This window comes from Beta vulgaris, chromosome 6, assembly GCF_026745355.1.
Source record: "Beta vulgaris subsp. vulgaris cultivar EL10 chromosome 6, EL10.2, whole genome shotgun sequence".
Taxonomy (NCBI): Eukaryota; Viridiplantae; Streptophyta; class Magnoliopsida; order Caryophyllales; family Amaranthaceae; genus Beta; species Beta vulgaris.
Window position 1 is genome coordinate 66,484,256 of NC_079207.1, and position 20,624 is coordinate 66,504,879.

Sequence of the window (20,624 nt, forward strand, 5' to 3'; positions counted from 1 at the left end):
TTCCAATCATGTGGGTGTGCTAGTTAAATTGGACTCTAATTCTCTTTTAAGGAATAAAATAAGGTTTGCTAGGGCTTGTATAAGAGTGGATATTACTGAACCACTGTTGGAGTTTGCTGAGTTAACTCGTGTGGGTGGTCATAAATGTGGTTATGTGATTTGGTATGAGGATTTCAGTGCTGGTTGTTCATTTTGTGGTCTGGAAGATCATTCTATTGATGTTTGTCCCCTTCTTCATGCTCCCAAGAAAGAAATAACAGTGTCACTTTTGAAAAGTCCTAAACAAAAGCATCTTATTGAGGTCCTTTCTCTGGCTAATAGGCAAGCTAACCTTGCTACCAGGGCTGTGGAAGCCAATGTGGTGCAAGCGAAGCCTAAGTCAGTGTATAGGAGCTAGAGCTTCTGCTATCATTCAAAAATTGGTGGTTTTCATTCTTCTGTTAACAATTTTGTTAAGAAAAAAGAGGTTGGAATTGTTATTAAAGAATCTGTCTCTATGAAAAGGTCATCTGTTATTCCCACTGCTCATGGTAAAGGGAAAGGTAAGGCTCTTGTTTATGCTTCAGCTCCTCATTATGGTGATGTCAGTGACTCTGATGATGACACTGAAAGTATGGCTGTCCCTCCTATGTTCCTTCCTCTGGTGCTTTTCAAGCAGCCCTATTGGATGTCTCCCCTCAGGATGTTGGTGAGGGTGTAGGCTGTGATTTTGCTCCATCTAATGGCACTGATATTGAGCTGTCTCCTATCCCACTGCAAGTGGTCTATCCAGGTGAGTTTTATAATAATCAGTTTGGTCCTTTGGTTCAGTTGGCTGAGCAGCAATTTGGTGGTTACTCTATTTTGAGTCTGATGTGGATAATGATACCATGATATTACATGATGATGATAAGATCTGTGAGGCATTTCCTGTGCATCATGAGTCCTCTTTTCATTCTATTGACTCAGCTAGCTCAATTGTCAGACATATCAGTGCTTTAGGTGTTGAGCAGGATCCTCCTATGGAACCCACCTCTCTCTCTAGCGCTGCTAAGAGGAGGAAAGGTAACAGTGAGGATGATTCTGCCTCATCAGGTCTGAAGAGGGCCAAATCCTGAATGTTTCATGCTAATGGTTCATTTGATTTTGGGATGTCAGGGTTCAGAATTGTTTCTTAGTAGTTCTGGGTGCCTTAGTAGGGGCTGGTTGGTTCAAAGAGCATTAGTGTTGCTCTGGTTTTTGTGGCTTATTAATAATGTAGCTGTTTTAATGCTATGGGAAACTTTTTTTCGACATCTTGCTAGAAGTATGTGTTTAAGGAGATCTAGTTTCTCATATTTTTTGTATCCCTCCCCAGGCTTAATGTTGCTGACATCCATTGTAATTACTTTTGCTATCTATGTATTTGGTGCTGGACTTTCCTAGTTATCAAGATTTCATCTTTTAAGCTTGGACATTTTGTCTTCTCTGATTTAAGCAACTTATGTATAACTCAAGTATTTAGCTTAATGGCTACTGGTTTGCGTAAAGATCAAAGGCACAGTAATGGATTTGATGCAAGTTGTTTTAGTTTTTTATTCTTCTATAGCTCGTACAGTTCTTTGATTGTAAAAGTTGCTCTTGGTTTTTTGACTTGTGGATGGTTCAACTATGTATTTTTGCCCATGTTCAAGTTAGTTAACTTTGTCATTTGTTATTATTTAGAGTGTAGTAGTAACTCTAGTGTTTTAAATATTGTTTACTGTTCAATTAGTGGTATTGTTCCTAGAGTTATTTGCCGTAAGTTCCCTTTATTATGGAGGAAGAAGAAGTGGGTGTGTAGTAGATTAGTGTGTTTTGGTTTCCAGCAAGTTATCTTAGGTAATGTTTTGGGTAGGGAGGTATATTATTTATGAATATAAGCTTTTGGAACATAAGGGGCTGTAGAAGACATCTTGCAATGGAAGAAGTTAAGGAATTTTGTTCTAATAATAAAGTACAAATTATGATGTTGTGTGAAACTAAGGCCCAACTTCCCCCGGGGGAGGGTAGTGTTAGAAAATGTGGGTTCCAACACTCCGATTATATTCCTTCGATGGGTTTGGCGGGTGGTATATGGCTTTTTTGGAAAGATAATGCGAGTAATCCGTTTACTCTCTCTGTAATTACTAAAAATGATAGATTTATAGCCTGTAATATTAGTCTCTTAGCCATGGAATGCTCATTTGTGGCAGTTTTTATTTATGCCCCTCCTAATTATGCGCTTAAACAAGAATTTTGGTCTGAGTTAATTGAGTATGTTAAGACACTAACTGACCCCTATATTATTTTGGGAGATTTTAATGAACTAAGTTCTCAGAATGACAAAAAAGGGGGCGCTGTTTTCCAATTCTCGCGTTTAGCTTTCATGAATATGTTGTTTAATTCCCTAGAATGTACTGAACTACCTTTTGAAGGTGGTAGTTTTACGTGGAGGAAAAAAATTAACGGTCCCAATAATATTTTGGAGAGACTAGATAAAGGTGTCGTTAGTATTGATTGGCTTTCTGCATTTCCTGATGCAAAACTTTTTAATCATATTTTCTCATCGTCCGACCATTGTCAAGTGTCCCTAAAGTTCAAAATTAGCGAATGTAGGAAAGCTCCCCCTTTTAAGTTTAATAAGTTGTGGACCACTCGTAAGGATTTTGATTGTCTTGTAAAGAAAACATGGTGTACGCAGTTTCAGGGTTCCTTTATGTATTGCCTTACCAAGAAATGTCGGCTTCTGAAGGAAAGGGCGAAAAATTGGTCTTCTACGAGATTTGGTAACATTTCTAGACAATTAAAGAATGTGGAAGCTAGATTAAAAATTATTCAGAATGACTTACTGTCTAATGAATCCTGCCCTCATCTTATTTCTCTTCAAGATAAATTTTTAATGAAACAAGCGAAATTACTTCACTTTCAAGATATCCACTGGAAGGTTATTGCTAAATCAAATCATATTAAATTAAGTGACGCGAATACCAAGTATTATCACTCATGTGCTACGATCAGAAGAAATAGGAACATACTTAAGTCTATTAGTGATCCGCAGGGGGTAACTATTTCTCACCCATTGAAAATTGAAGAATGCTTTACTGAAGCGTTTAAACTTCGGTTTACGTCAAATGAAGGGTGTGGCTTTGATACAAATGTAGATTTTGATCTTCTAACAGAAATAATTTCTGATGATGATAATGTATACCTATGTCGAGAAGTTACATATGATGAAGTTAAAGAAGCTACCTTTGAGTTAGCCCCTGATAAGGCTCCGGGTCCTGATGGCTATCCCCCTTTCTTTTTTCAAAAATATGGTCCCTAGTGGAAAGTCAGTTTTCCGAGCGATAAAGGCCTTTTTTCATTCAGGAAAAATTCTTAGAGAAATAATCACACTTTCATTACGTTAATTCCCAAGATTGATAACCCTTCTAACCCTAATCATTTTAGACCTATTAGCTTGTGTTCGACCATCTATAAGATTTTGCAAAAATTTTAGCCAATAAGATTAAAGTAGTGTTGGGGAAAATTATTCACCCACTGCAAGGAGCTTTTGTGCCTGAACGCCTAATTCAAGACAATGTCCTTTTAGCTCATGAAGTTTTTCACTCCTTCAAAAATAAGAAAGGAGCTTCAGGATGGTTGGCTATTAAGCTCGATATGGAGAAGGCCTATGATAGGTTAGAGTGGAAATACATTTTTATCACTTTAGAAAAATTAGGGTTCTGTGCCCGATGGGTAGAATGGTTACGTCAGTGTATTACTACGGTCTCTTTCTCGGTTCTTGTCAATGGGATCCCAGGTGAAACTTTTGTTCCCCAGAGAGGAATTCGGCAAGGAGATCCGTTATCACCCTATATTTTTATTTTATGTGCGGAAATTTTGGCTAGGCAGCTGCAACATGCTAGCTTGATGGGCTCTAGATCCCTAGGGGTTACTTTAGGACATTCAGGTGTTAGAATTCCTTTTCTGACCTTTGCGGATGATACAATGATTTTCGCTAAAGCTTCGGAGGAAAGTTGTATTACTATAAAAACTATTCTCGACAAGTACTGTACTATGTCAGGACAATTAATTAATTTTCATAAATCTGCTTTTCAATGTACGCAAAATGTGTCTGATAACGTTTCTGTTAATTTCGCTGAAATTCTTCAAATGGAAAAATCCTTCTCACTGGGTAAGTATCTGGGGTGTCCCATTATTGACTCTAAAGTCACAAATGCTACATTTGCTGATTTGCAAGAGAAAGTTAGTTCTCAATTAACTAAATGGAAAGCTAATTCTCTGTCTCAAGCAGGGCGGACTATTCTAGTTCAATCCAATCTTGCTACTAAAGCTAATTACCAAATGCAAAGTTTCTCTCTCCCCCCAGCTATTCTTTCTTCCCTTGATAAGTGCTATCGGAATTTCTTTTGGAATAAAGATAGTGATGCTAAGTCCCCTAACCTGATTGGTTGGGATAAGATCTGTACTCCAAAAAAATTTGGTGGTTTAGGGCTTCGAAAAGCTAAGGTCAACAATAATGCGCTTCAATTTAAATTGTTATGGAAGATTTTGGAGTCTCCGGATAATTTGTGGGTACAATTAGTTACTCGTAAATATCTTAAGAATGATGACCTGTTTAGTTATAAAGTTAAGGCTAATGTCTCTTGGCAATGGAGAAGGTTAATGAGTCTTCGTAACTCGTTTAAGAAGGGTCTCCGATGGATTGTGGGTAATGGCGAGCAGATTTCCTTTTGGTTTGATAATTGGATCTTTAGTACTGCTCTAGAAGAAAACTACCCTGTTCCCAGGGGGTCGGAGGCCCTAAAAGTCAGTTTCTTTATTAACCAGGATGACCATTGGGATGTGCCTTTACTTAGACAGTATGTTCCGGTTGAAATTGCCACATTAATTGCGAATTATTTTTTACCTAGTAATTCGTGTCAGGATAAAAGGATTTGGGGACTTACTCCGGATGGTATCTATTCAGTTAAGTCAGGAGTGGAGCTGCTTCAAAGGTTTAATCAGCAGGCAGCTGCCCCTTCATCTTTCGGGTGGATTTGGAAGCTGTCTATCCCACCAAAAATTAAGTTCTTTTTATGGAAATTAAGTCATAATGGTATTCCTACTAAGAAAAGGTTAGAGCTAAGTCATGTCTTTCTTCCTTTGGAATGTGTGTTTTGTAATTATCACTCGGAAGACATTGATCATCTTTTTTCTAAGTGCCCTTTTACCCAGGATGTTTTTTTGGACCTCCATCAGCAGTTAAATTGGCCTATACCGCCGGAAATTGAGGATGGTGTTTCTTTCAACAATTTCTTATTAAATCTTAATTCCTTGTTTTCAAGGTTTCAAGTGGAATGTATGGTTATAGGGTGGTGGTTTGTTTGGTATGCGCGTAATGGGGTCATTTTCAGGCAGGACTCGACTTCTCCTTTTAAGGTTAGTTCGATGGTTAAGGCTTTTGTGAGTAATCTTAAGATTGCGGGGGCGGTTGTTGCGGGTGTGGACTCTGTGATTTCTCCTACTGTGGCTCGAAATGTTAAGGTGGTGGCTCGGAATAATGTTTTCTGGTCTCCTCCTCCGGCGGATTTTTTTAAAGTCAATTTTGATGGCTCTAAGTTGGCTAATGGGCAAGCGGCCTTTGGTTTTGTTATTCGTAATGCTGAAGGTGTTGTTAAGCTGTGTGGGGCTGGGGCGTTGGACAGTTCGGTCTCCATTTTAGAAGCTGAGGCTAGGGGTCTTCGGGAAGGTGTTAGAGGGGCTAAGTCTCTGGGTATTGGCAAGTTGATTATTGAGGGTGATAATTTGGCGGTTATTAATGCTGTTAATCGAGTTTGGAAGATTCCTTGGAAGATTCATTCTTCTATTTTGGACACGATCCAGGAGCTGGGTCACTTTGAGGAAGTGCAGATTTATCATGTTTTTAGGGAAGCTAATGCGGCTGCAGATTGGATGGCGCATAGGGGTCATTCTTCGCCTACCACTACGTACTGGTTTGATGTTCCTGTTTTACCCTTTACTGTAATCATCCGAAAGGATGCTTTAGGGTGGCCCAAATCCTGGGATCCTCCCTAGTTTTTTCTTTCCTTTATAAAAAAAAAAAAAAAAAAAAAATATATATGTATATATATATGTATATATATATGTATATATATATGTATATATATATACATATATATATACATATATATATACATATATATATACATATATATATACATATATATATATATATATATATATATATATATATATATATATATATATATATATATTATATACTACTCCTAAAAACATTTGTTTTTATATATTAATAAAAAAAACATGGCTAAAGTGAGTTACATAAATAGTGTAGGAAGTCAATTTAATACAACTAAAAAAATGGAGGAAGAAATTGATCAAGTCGTGAAGGATTCTCAACAACTAACATTTATCGCTTTCATAAATACATTTTCCTTATATAAAGTATTTGGAAGGGGCATAATGAGATTATTTTAAAATATGGTTCTCTTAGTGTTCACAGGATTCTCCACAAAGCTAAATTTTTGATGACATAATGAGATCTGAAAAGTATAATGGATGATTGTAATATTTTCAGGTTCCTCGTTTCGCCATCCTCATCCTCCTCTTCTTTCCTCGGTTCATCCTTCTTTCATCCTTGTGGCTTGGGAGTTGCCTCCCTAGCTTACCTTCAAACACAATTTTGAGGGTTTAGTTTGTTCCAACTCAACAATTGTAAACTCAATCATTAGAGATTCTCTCGGTAACCTCCTCAAAGTCGTAGCCTTCAATTTCGACGAACACAAGTATTCACAGCCGAAGATACCGCTCTGCATCACGGTATTAAACTACCCATCCAAGATAAATAACATACATCACCTCCATATTGAAGATGATAATCTTTTAGACATCAATGCAGTTAATGATATTTGGTCAACTCTATGGCAAATAGCTCACATTATCAAAGACATTCAACTCCTCCTACGAACTTGAGATTTTTAGACTATCAGACACGTCTCTCGAGAGGCAAATAAAGTTGCAGCCTGGATATCTTATATAGGCCATTTAAACTCATTTTGTTATTGATTGTATCCCTAGCTAAATCTGAACTTCTTTCTATCCTTGTAAAGGATAAGGTTGGAGTTCCCCTCGTGTAGAGGGTCTCTAATCTTCTTTTTCTTACCTTTATATAAAAAATTACATAAGCAGTCCAGCTACCTATCTAGCTAAAATTTAGTCGCGCAAAAATCTAAAGGGTCATTTTCGTAACATCATACGACCTTGCTAAATCTTATACAAGTAATTATAATTTAATTAAATAGGGTTTTTCTTACTTTATACTTAAAAGTATGGAATGATCAGATGCTTACAACAGACTTGCAGTTCATAATTATACCCATACATATAATCTGGATGAAAAGTGGACGTGTGCATGGATATATTAATGTCTATGAGAATATGTACGCATGTGGCCATATATATTATTAAGCAAAATTTACTAAACATGCATACATTAATTAAATATATACGGTAACAAATTATAATCACCCTAAGCTAGACTCAAGATCAAGGGGGTAAATTAGCTTACGCCCTACTCAATCGGTCACATGCAAGCTCATGCTCTAAAATAATAACTTCACACACAAAAAATAAACTCGTTTTACGAGGAAAGTTTAATGCAAATGCGTCAAGCAACATCCTCTGATTGTCCCCTACTGATATTCCCTAATGAAATCTTATTAGAGTCGAGATTTTAATTTTTGTTCTTATTAATTAATATCTCTCTGATTGTATTAATATTGATTTTAATATAAATTGAAGTTAGATTCTGTTCTCAGGTCCCAAGTACGGAATGAAGAAGAAGATTGACACAATTTTACGCTACAGGACCTTTGTGTTTGAGTGAGATTCATAATTGCACCTTTGATCTCACCCCATATGTATGTTGTTTGACCTTTGACTTAGAGATTAACTTTAAAAACTTGTATGAGACCATCTTTTTAGATAGGAACGTCCTAATTTAATTTCTGCGTGGAAATTAAACGGGCGAGAGCTGGAGGTAAAATCCAAAGTGAAAATTTTGTTGAATTCTCATAATATCAAAAATGAGATTAGTGAAACCATAAAAGATATAACACCACAAAAAATATTCACTAAATCTCAATGGCATCAAAGAGAATATAATTTTCTAAAATCTCAATAAAATCTAGAGACATACACCAAATTGAACATATTCCAAAATGATAACATACATTTGGCTACGAAATTTCTTAGAAAATGTTTCAATGAAATATGTTGCAATAATAATAAAACAGAGGAAGTCGGCCCTGCTCTTTTGGATATATTTTCAGTTCAATTCTATTAAGCTAGTTATTCTCACAATTTTAGTTCAATTCAGCTAATTTTCACAATTTTAATTAGTTCATTTCATTCCAATTCAATTTGTTCATCTCAAAAGAACACAAAATCATAGTATTGTTCGATCAAATATAGATATATATATATTATTGAGTGATAAAGATACAAAGAGAGCATACGACAAACTTTTTTAATCTCCCACATTTTTTTTCTAAAATGCTAGTCGTTATTCTCACGGTTTTAATTAGTTCAATTCATTCCAATTCAGTTTGTTTCATCTTAAAAGAACACAAAATCGTAGTATTATTCAATCAAATATATAGATATATTATTGATTGATAAAGATACAAAATGAGTATAAGACAAACTTTTCTAATTTCCCACAATTTTCTCCAAAAATTCAAAGCTTTCACTAGAAAACTACAAGAAGTAATCAAATTGAAGAGAATCAAAGGAAAATAAAGGAGAAAAAGAGAGCTAAGATTATTCTTTTCCAAACCCAAAGAGTTTCCAAAATCACGGCCGCTTAAGGTGGTAACATGGTGGATCCCTCCACAAAAACCTTTACCTTTCAATTTGGCGTGTCTTGTTTTCCACCAACACTAATTGATCAAATTCAATTTCATCCTTTATTTTTTTTCATTCATTATATTTTCTTTCAAGTTACTTGGACTAATATAATCCTAGGTGGCATTTTCTCAACAATTGGAACCTTATTACTCAGCTTTATTATGCATTTCTATTTTGCCACGCAATGCACCTTATTTTTTGGACTGTTGAGAAGCCAACAACTAGATGATTTGCTCCCAAACCTCCCAACAAATTTTATGGGTCCCACATTATGCATTTTCTTTCACAAAATAACAGATTCTCTCATCTCTAAAAAAGTTTTTTAAGTTTATGCTCCATCTTTTTCAAATTTGTATGGAATATAATGTGAATTGTGATGTACTACTTATATCATACTACTAGCTTCATCATAAAATGGCGTAAAGTATGCACTTTGCAATATGTCTTTTTTAGTTTGTTTGCCCATGCATTTCTCCTCGGTAACCATTTCTAAGCCACCTCACATATCACAACCAACTATTTTGTAGAAATAATAAGCTAAGGTTTGTTCTTCCTAATTTATTTTCCGTTTAATTCAGTTTGGTTTAGTTCAGTTTCAGTTTCAGTTCGACTCTGGATAATACTTTTACTACCACACATCACTATTCAGTTCAGTTCAATTCGCTTCAGTTGTTTTATGCCGAAGAACATATCATAAGTCATGATATCAATAAATTATTACTCCATTTCAATAAATTATTACTCCATTTCAATAAATTATTACTCCATAGTTTATTAATTCCTAGCCTATAAGTAAGTCATTGCATGAAAGAACAAGCAAAGTCACGATCTCATGTTACTACTCCATAGTTTGTTCCTAGCGTATAACTCTATAAGTAGGACATTGCATTTATATTTTCGCCTGCTTCCTACTTTTGGTAACTTAAGCTTTTAACTTTCCAATATAACAATATTGCTCTTAAAATTGCCAACACTCACAACTTCAAGGAAGTCTACTTTATACTATGATTATAAGGCAAAAATGTCAATGATGAATTATGGTTTATACACAAATTTTACTAGTCAAATGAGGCTTACAATAATTCTTCTTATAGTATGTTAATATCATTAACCATCACAAGTTGGTATTTTTTGGGTTATCTATACTAATATATTATAAGGCGTGCAGAAATCAAGAATGGTGCCATGTGGCGCTCTCCCTAAGGGAGTTATACTCCATGTCATTTACAACAATAAAAAAAAATTAGAAATTGCATAGTATAGGGTTTGATCCCGCAACCTCAAGAACACAAATTAAAGTCTTAACCACTAGACTAGATAACATTTAGTGTTATCATCTTAAAGTACAATATTGATAAATTGAAATTTTTCCTTACCCGGGGCGTAGCCCGGGCCTAATAACTAGTTTATATATTATAATTCGTCATATATTAGAAATTAATTATCCTTCATCAAGTTGCTTGCTCTAATATCGATCTGATAGAAAATAATAGCATCTGACGATTTGATTTTAATTCCAAACCTGAGAAAAACTTTTTCTCAGGTTTAGCCAAAAACATGTTATATATCCCCTTTTTGTGCCTCCCACCCTTCTTCAATATTTATTTTTTTAATTATTATGTGTAAGTATGTATTAAAATGTTACCATTTATTGGCTATTCTCTCTTACTCGGAGTAATGTTTTATTGATGTTAGTAATTTGGCTAATTGTTTTTTCATATTAGCATTAGAGTGATGTTTGTAGATATACAATGTAAAATTGTATTACATATCATTCCTTTCAAAAAAAAAAAAAAAAAATTGTATTGTCATATGAGTCATTAACATCTTTGTGAGCCTTGATTAATAGATGTCCTAACTCTTAGAGGGCGTTTGGTTCATATAGTGGTATGGGTTTGAAATCAGGAATGAAACCAAGATGGTATAGGATTGAAACTTTATACCTAATACCATGTGTTTGGTTTTATTTGGGAATGAATTTTTTTCTATTTGATACCTTGATGTGTTGGTATGAGTCATACCCACCTATCCCTGAGTTTCTAAACTCCATACCTTATGAATTTGAAGTATTGGTTTTAAATCTATTAATTTTGTAAACAAACACTAGGTATGGCCGAGTTTTGCTCATTTTAAACTCATACCTCGTATACCAGAATCATATGAACCAAATGCCCCTTAACAGTATAGAACAAAAGGCATGCAAGCAATATTATATGGCTCATTAACATTTTTGTGAGCCTAGTACTTAGTGTGATTGATGGGTGTCCTAACTCCATGATGAATTAAGAGTACAGTAGAACAGAAGGAATGATATTACATGGAACCATTTTCCTATAACTTGATTGATTATGTTCGAAGTATTTAGCTTATAGAAATCAGGTACAAGGAATTATAATTGCACTTTAAGTCTTCAACTGCCATTGATTTAATTCATTTGTACCGTGATAAACCAAAATTGATATCGAACTTGGAGCTTCTTCATCAAATAATTGACATGACTCACACCAATCTCCATATATATCATATGGCCGGTGTGCAATTAACTACATGGAGTATAATTAACTTATGGTAGAAGCCTACTCTTTTTACTACAATTACAGAACATAGTCACATGGAATTACACGTCTAATTTACTCCAAAGTAAAAGTACAAGAAAAAAAAGGACTTTGAATCACAAACTTCTGAACATTTTGGAGTTGCTAAATTAAGCTAAGCTTGAGATCAATTAGACGCTAAGTTAGGTGTTCTTGTAAACTAATTTCATGCAATATAATACAGGAAAGATTTATTTTTTGGAAAAAAAAAGTCATTATAATTTTTAAATTAAATGTGAGGTTTCATACATTTAATTTATCTAAAAAAAAATTCCCAAGTTTGATGATACTAGTCTAATATTAGTTTCAACTTAAATTATATTAACTTAACATGTTAAAAGACATATGTAGCATGCACCAATTATATAGTTATGGCAGCCTTGTCGTTGGAAAGGATAGGGAAGAATAGAGGTCAAGACCCAAAAAAGAGAGAAAAATATAGTTTGTAAAATAGGTAATAGTAATTAGAGACCAATATGAATGGCAAGAGTGTGACCATATTTAGGGTTTGTTCTCCCCAACTTATTTTCGGTTCAATTCAGCTTTGAACAATACTTTTACTCTCACATATCACTATTTTAGTTCAATTCAGTTCAATTTAATTCAACTGTTTTATGTCGAAGAGAACATACCCTTAAAATTATTCATAAATAGATCAATTATTGAAATAATATGATAAGATATCCTCAAACTAGAGATTTAGGATGACAAGTTTTCCAAAAATAAAATAATTTGATACGTACATCCTCAATTAATTCGATTCACTTAGGTTGAAGAGAGCGTAACATAATGCCGTGATTTGGTTAATTCCGCTAGACAAAGCTATCCTTTGACGTAGGGTTTAGTGGAGCTTCGCTTTTGCATGTCATGCAAAGTTCTATGTGTGCAATGTGCATGCTTTAACGTGCCATTTACTTGACTAGTTAAGCAAAACTTATTTACCTACTTATGTTGTTCTCTCTTGATATTTCTTGGTTATCTCATAAGTGACCCTAATATATTCCCAGAATCCCACCCCGCTTATTCCAATTAATCACAAGTCACAACTCATGTCAGATAGGAGTGTTTTTTCTGTTTCTGTATTAGCTATATACATTTGCTTAATTTTCTATAAATACATTAATCTAATAGAGTATAAAGTGGCTTATTAATGAATTTGTATAGCCATGGGAGTAAATTAAGTAAATGCGGCTGGATTTATCAAGTTTTTAGTTACGAGTGGTTTAAAGAATACAGAATCGACTTATAGGTTTTTTTTCAATGGAAAATTCTATAGGAAAAATATGTGAAATTGTATTCTTTTTGTTAAATGTATGTGTTTCCTTCATTATGCTATTTTATTTATATGTTGTAATACAATTTATATTTGTAAGAAATATACACGTTATTGAAACATATAAATTCATACAATTGACAAGAAACAAAAGTTCCTTATGCTTCCTAAAAATGGGTATATATTTGGCGGTCCTAAATCTTAATTAATAGTTCAACACTAAATTAAATTTATTATAACCAATATAGCTTAACACTAAAACTTAAAAAATTTATTTCGTAATTTAATGTTGCAACATAATGATAAAATCTTATAGTCATATCTACTTAAAACTTTTATGTACATTACTTATATTTTCCCATTCAATATTAATTTTTATATATATAAATTTGAAGAGATTTGCTCTTGGTTCACACAAAAGGAGGCTCGGAATTCTAGGCTCTCAAAAACCTAGTATCATCCCTTTGTAATATATATATATACTAGGAAGAAAAACAATCAGATGGTGACAGCACACCATAATACAAAGGACAAAATACATGATCACATAGGACAAAATAACGAGCAAAAAACTACTGGCTAGTTGACAATACTGCCATCCACTACCATACTAACTGCAATGACTGCTATGATAACAGAAAGAAATATTCCTAATCTTAATTAATCACCCATGGTTCTACATCCCCTCCGCAAGTTGGACTTGATCTAAGCAGACAAGTCCTAACTTGGAAGACAAAAAAAGGTGTTGAACAGCTGAGAGAGACTTTGTAAGAATATCTGCCAATTGAAGGGAAGATTTCACATGAGCAGTTTTGAGAAGGCCTGCTTCAATGTTTTCTCGAATGTAGTAGCAATCAAGCTTAAGGTGATTGGTGCGTTCATGGAACACATCATTATGAGCAATATGTTCAGCTGAAATATTATCATAGAATAGAGTAACTGGGAGAGAAAATTGTTGATGCAGATCTTCAAATAGGCCAGTGAGCCAAGTAAGTTCAGCAGTAGTCATTGACATGCTTCTGAGTTCAGCTTCACAAGAAGACTTAGAGATAACCTTTTGCTTCTTGGTTTTCCAGGAGACTAAACAGCCTCCTATGAATATGCAATAGCCAGTCAAGGATCTTCCACTGAATGGACAAGATCCCCAGTCAGCATCTGAGTAGGCCATGAAGGTTTCCCCACCTTCTTTGGGGTAGTACAAGCCATAGTTAACAGTGCCTTTCAAGTACCTCAGAACATGCAGTGCAGCTTGGAGGTGGGGTTTTCTAGGAAGGCTCATGAACTGACTGAGCTGTTGGACAGAAAAGGTGATATCAGGTCTGGACAAGTTAAGATAAAGTAGTCTACCAATGAGACTTCTGTAAGATTCAGGGTCTTCAAGTGGCTCTCCCTGATCAGTACTTAATTTGATACCCTTTGGAAAAGGGAATTTTGTGGAAGTGCAATCATGAAAACCAGTATCATGTAGTAAATCCTGAGTGTACTTCCTTTGATTAATCACATTTCCTTGGGCATTTCTAGCTATTTCTATCCCAAGGAAATATCTTAACTGACCCAAGTCTTTGATAGTGAAGGTGCTATCAAGACTGTGCTTGAGTTGAGTGATGCCTGCCTCATCATCACCAGTGAGTAACAGATCATCAACATAGACTAGAGCTGTGCTGATGTGACCTCCATTCTTCTTAAAAAAAACTGAACCATCCCTGGCACATTGAGTGTAACCAAGCTGCTTGAGAAATTTTCTTAGCTCTATGTTCCACTGCCTAGATGCTTGTTTTAGGCCATAAAGGCTTTTCTTCAACCTACAAACTTGCCCTTGAGTGTGTAGACCAGTGTATCCATTTGGAATCTTTAAGTATACTTCTTCTTCTAAATGCCCATGAAGAAAAGCATTATTTATATCTAGTTGATGCAGTTTCCAATCCCTCTTTGTAGCAAGGGCTATCATGGTTCTCACTGTGGAAAATTTTGCAACAGGTGAGAATGTAGCCTTATAGTCCTTACCCTTCACCTGTTTATCACCCCTGGCCACTAATCTGGCCTTATATCTCTCTACTTCACCATTGGGTTTGAATTTCACCTTGTAAACCCATTTGCTGTCCAATGCTTGCATGCCTTCTGGAAGAGTAGCTAACTCCCAGGTTCCATTTTTTTCCAAAGCTACAAGCTCTTCTTCCATAGCCTTCCTCCATTTTGCATCCTGTGAAGCTTCCTTAAAAGAAGTAGGCTCTCTTATTTTCAGCACATTGTTAAGAGAGATAACATATTCTGGGGAATAGTAGTCCTTGTTATGCAATGTAGCCATGACAAAATTTGCTCCTGAGGCTTCTACTCTCTGATCAGCTTCATTGTTTTTGCTTGGTGCCCTGAGAGTGGTCACATAATCATCAAATTTGACTGGAATCTTCTTCTCTCTCTGATCTTCTCTAAAAAACTTCATTTCTAGTGAATACAGTCTGTTCTTCCTGAGTATCATGCAGAATATCATCAGAGGCAAATGATTGTCCTGGTGCTGCAGCAGTTGATGGGATGTCATGATTACCAGGTGGCTCATTATAATCCCCACCTTCTACATCAATTGAAAAAATGTCTGTATCTGCATCCTGAAAAGAAGGAGAAAAAAAAGAACTGGCTGGTGTTTGTTGAGAAGAATCCTTAAAAGGAAAATTATCTTCCTTAAACACCACATCTCTACATATTAGAATCTTATGAGATTCTAAATCATACACCCTATAAGCTTTCTGCCCACTTGGGTAGCCTAGCATGATGCATCTTCTTCCTTTGGGGCAAATTTATCCCACCTGTATGAGAATTGGTGGCATAACACAAACACCCTATAGTTCTTAAAAGGGTGTAATCAGGAGATTTTTTCATCAACCTTTCAAAAGGGGTTTCCCAGTTAATAACAGAACTAGGAAGCAAATTTATGATATATGTAGCAGCAAGAATACACTCTCCCCAAAATTTATTTGGGAGCCCAGCATGAATTTTCATGGCCCTTGCAGTCTCAGCCAAATGCCTATGCTTCCTCTCAACTCTCCCATTCTGCTGGGGAGTTCTACGAGCACTTCTTTGGTGGAAAATGCCTTGCTCAGCAAGCATCTTCCCACATTCTCCTTGAACAATTTCTGTTCCATTGTCAGTTCTAATGGTTTTGATATTTGCCTTGAAATGATTCTTTACATAGGCAATGAAATTGCTCACAACAACCTTTACCTGTTCCTTGTTGTTGATTAAAAAAGTCCAAGTGACCCTAGAATGGTCATCAAGAACAGTAAGAAAATATCTCCCTCCTGTAATGGCTTTGACCCTATAAGGTCCCCATAAATCAATGTGAACCAAATCAAAAATGTTATCAGCAATAGATTTACTGATAGGAAATGGAAGCCTGTGATGCTTAGCCAAACAGCATGTATCACAAAATAATTCACTTAAGCCACTGCAATCACATTGAGGTATATGTTTTAATTTTGAGAAAGAAGTATGTCCTAGTCTCTGATGAAACAGCACAATGTTTCCTTTTCTTTTCTTGTTCAAAACTACATTATTACAATCCTTGAAACTACTGACACCTTCATTCTTTGTCCATTTTTCTTCAGACAACTTTAGTTGATATATCCCTCCATATCTTCTTCCTTTTCCTACCACCTCATCATTAGAAGGGTCCTGAAACACACAACTTTCATCAGAGAACATAACCTTCAATTTGTTCTGCTGTATCAGCCTAGCTACAGACAAGAGATTGTGTTTGAACTCAGGTATGTATAATTTCCTGAGTATGAGTTTAGGCCCAACTGAATGGAACCTGTTTCTTTCACCTCTCTAAGTGTTCCATCTGGCATCCCAACATGAACACTATTATCCAATCTCCTTTTTTCAAAGAAAGATTTATCACTATTCACCATGTGTTCTGAAGCACCTGAATCAATAATCCAGGTGTCTCTACCAAGCAATTTATAGTAATATTGAGCACTGTTTAAAGAAACAATACCTGCAAAGTTGCTTAGATGAGAGTTGTTTACTGAACTGCTGCTACCCTCACCTTGCTTGATAGATAAAGCCTTGAGAACTTGCTCAACAAGGTTGTTCACCATGGTGGTGTCTCTCTGATTCCCAAAGTCCAGAGGTTCCTCCTGATCCTTGTTGTGTTCACCACTTTCAACATTTGCAGCATAAGACATGCCCCTCTTTCGTTTCTGAACCATGCCCTTAGAACGTTCTGGATATCCATGTAATTTGAAGCATCCCTCCTTAGTGTGACCCTTCATGTTACAGTGATCACAATATGGATATCCATTTAGCTTAAAACAACCATCTTTATTGCTGTGACCTTTCATCTTGCAATGGTCACAAAAGTATTTTCTCATCTTCTCCTCCTTAGTCTCTTTTCTAGGAAAAACTCCCTTTGTGTTCTGAAAGTTCCCTTTATGTTGCTGATTTCCACCAAATACTCCTTTGTTGGCAAAAAAAAAAGCACTTGCATCAAACCCAGATTCAATATTCTCTGATATTTCTTTTTGCTTTTCTGCTTGCTGGACAAGTTGAAAAGCTTTGTTTATGGTAGGAATAGGATCCATAGTGTAATCCCCCACAATTTTAAAGAATTTTCATAAATATATTAAAGTATTTATGTGGTTATATTTAAATCCAAATGAGTTTGGAAAATGATTTGACTTTTAAAAAGGGTTGACTATTTTAAAAGTCAACTAAAAATATTTTTCATAGCTTAATAAAATTTGTAATATTTTAATTAAGCATGTTTTAATAAGAGTTTTAATTATTAAAAGCATATTGAAAAAGAAGTTTAATGGAATCGAAATTCCTAAAAGGATGAAAAGGAAAAGAGTCCTGTTGATGATTAAAGTCCTAAGTTGATCATCTTATTAGTCATCAAATCTTATTAAATCTTATCTCTTTTCCTAAACCTAAAAGGATTAGCCTTTATGTAAATATCCTAAAACCCAATTATTTCACCCTACACACTTATTTTCTCAGAATCACGCCACTTTCTATTCTCTCTCTCCTCATGGTTTTCTTTTTCCTCTCTTCACTCGTTTTTTCTTTCACCCGAATCTGATTGGCCAGATTTCTCATAGTTCCGTTAATTTTTAGCCAAAACTTCCTCTTGAAAGTTTTAGATTCGAAAAGTTATTGAAGTTAGGCTCAAGAATCACTCAATTCCGATTCTTATTCTATTAGTTATGGCCTCTGCAAGTTTCGCAATTCTGCTGCCATATTTCACTCGCGAATTCGGTATATTACTCTTTTTCTTCCTTTTTCCTTTTGATTCTTTTCCTCCTTATTGTTTTGGTTGCTTTTCTTTTCTTCTTCTCTAAGATTCCATTAAAGTATTAATTTTTACATTATTTTATTGTTTTTAGCATGTTTATGTTTTAAATTATTATTTTATATGAAGAATATATTTCTTTTCATATGTATAATATAATAATATATTTCGTTTTATATGAAAATATTTTAGTATTTATTATTTTCGTTTTTATTATGAAAGATATGGTTTTTAGGGTTTTAAATCACTAGAAACTATAATTTAAAGTATGAATATGAGTTTTGATTAGAATATGATTTTTATATGCATTAAATATATTTTCAGAAGTTTATAAATTTTTATAAATGCTGGAATTCAGAAAGTTTGTATTTTAAGGTTTTTAATGATTTTTAATCACTAGAATAGTTGTACTATACTAGGGATTAAAAAATGAAAGTTTAATACATAAAAACGATTTTAAAGACGTTTAAAAGGGTTTGGGACGTTTTTAAAGTTGCTGTAATTTTTAGTTCAAAGTATTTACTTGTTATTTTATTTTCTAGGCGGAGAATTCATAGTAGGGGACTTTTAGATGAAAAAGTGGCCTACCGTTCGTTTACACAAGGTACGTACATAGTCTACGTGCTATATGGTTAGAAACATGCTTAGGGATGTTTTTATTATTAGTATCATGTATAGGACCTTGTTGTTCATATATATGATTTACTGAAATTGCTTTACATGTTACTTGCCTGTGTGCTACATGTAAACTAAGAATATGTATGAGTATGACTGTTTGTATGGAAGTTTGATGCAAGCAGATAAGTTCAGTTTTGGTATTAATTCGTGAGTGAATTAATGTAAGTAAGTTGGAATCATGTGTTACATAGATTCTTTGAGATTATTTATTTATCTTATAAGAACCGTGGATCTTATTTGGTAATATGAGTTATACCTATATAAAGGTACAGTTTACTGTTGGCTAGGTTCAACAGGCAAGTTAGTAAAGAATAAAAGAAGTTAAAGGAGTCTTGAATGATAAGTTGTGAACACTTGTTGATTCTAAGATTAAAAAGGAGTTTTGTGATGTTATGTGATTGTTAGTTGTGAGTGTTATGTGCTTGGTTGGTGTCAACACAAGTATAAAATGAATGCAACGTAAAGTGAAACGAGATAGGTTATAGACTTTAGACTGGTGCACGTCTAGAGTTGGACACTAAGGGTTGGAGTACATGGTGGTGCCATGGTTTTCCTAGGATTGGATTGATCACCTTTCTCTTTAGCTCAAAGGTTCCTCGATATCGCAGGTCAATTGGAATATGTGGTAGCTCCCATATCTCCTACTTCAGTATAGACAACTCGTCCCATAACTATTCCATTTAAAGAAGAAATAAAAGTTTAGAGTCTAGTTCAGTAAGAGTCATCTGCAGTTTGTTATATGCTTATTATTATTTATTTCTGCAAGTTATTTGTAGTATCATGTTTAGGATTATTATGCTGATATGTAGTACTCAGCTTTGCTGATTACGTGCTTGTTTGTGTGTGTGATCATGGCTTTGCCTATTGATCCTGTGATGATCCTTCTGGTGAGCAGAGTCAGTATTGCATTGACATTACAGGTTCGCAGATGCATACCATTGGGAAATCTGGAATGGAGAGGCTTATACTTAGCATAGTTTAAGTTGTTTTCGTAGGGACATCTTTACTTAATTTGAGGTTTTTAGTTGGTGTGCTTTAGTTTCAAACAGTTGTCATTTATTTCATAAGTTTAATAAAGTTGATTTTATTTAGTAATTGTTTTCCGCTGCAAAATTCTGAGTAAGCCGAAACGTTATCACACGGGCGATAATGCCTGGGTAATTCTCTAGATTCGTTATAAAAGTATTTTCTAGAAAGAGAGAATTATCGGGTGTTACACATAGCAAGGATATTACCTCTCAAACCATCATACTTACTGTTGTTTAAGCCCATTAGGAAATCAATCAACCTACTTTGTGATTCCCTTTCACGGATTCTTTTGAGATATTTGCACTCACATTTTTGCAGAGCACCAGCTACATTCTGGAAACCATCTAAAACATTCGCTCATCCCAAGCTCTTTTAACTTTCATAATACTCAGCCACATTCATTTCATTTGCATCAATCCTGTAACTTCTTTCTTTATAGAGTATAACTGAGGAGCACTTGGTTGACCATATCTCTCAACCAAGTCATCCCAAAATCCCTTTGCAGATTCACTTAGGATCAAGACATCAGCAATCTCAGGTGTTACAGAAGCGAACAGCCAGCACCTGAGCTTGTAGTCATTTCTCGTCCATTTACTGTAATCTTCAGAGTTAACAGGTGGTTTTGTGATGCTTCCATCAATAAAACCTAGTTTGTTTTTAGCTCCTAGTGCCATTCTAACACTTCTGCTCCAAGGAAGATAATTTTTTCCATTGAAGATGATGTTTGAAATAGGGTTGATAGAATTATCTGAGTTTCCAAGATAGTAGGGATCAGAATATGGGATGATTTGTTGTTTTTCACTCATGTTGAAGAGTTTTCTTAGCTCAAGGCTAACGTCTAGAGTGTTTCCTTCTATTTCCAGCTTTAAGG

General features: G+C 34.8%; 1 protein-coding gene across 1 annotated transcript; it reads right to left on the reverse strand.

Annotated features, from left to right (window-relative positions):
* Window positions 1-16,223: 16,223 nt before the first annotated feature.
* Window positions 16,224-17,116, reverse strand: LOC130591747 (uncharacterized). Its single transcript, XM_057395597.1, has 2 exons — window positions 16,751-17,116; window positions 16,224-16,425 (listed from the first exon to the last, which is right to left on the reverse strand). Exons 1-2 carry the CDS (start codon window positions 17,094-17,096, stop codon window positions 16,415-16,417), a joined length of 357 nt encoding a protein of 118 aa, XP_057251580.1. The 5' UTR covers window positions 17,097-17,116; the 3' UTR covers window positions 16,224-16,414.
* Between the last annotated feature and the right edge of the window lie 3,508 nt (window positions 17,117-20,624).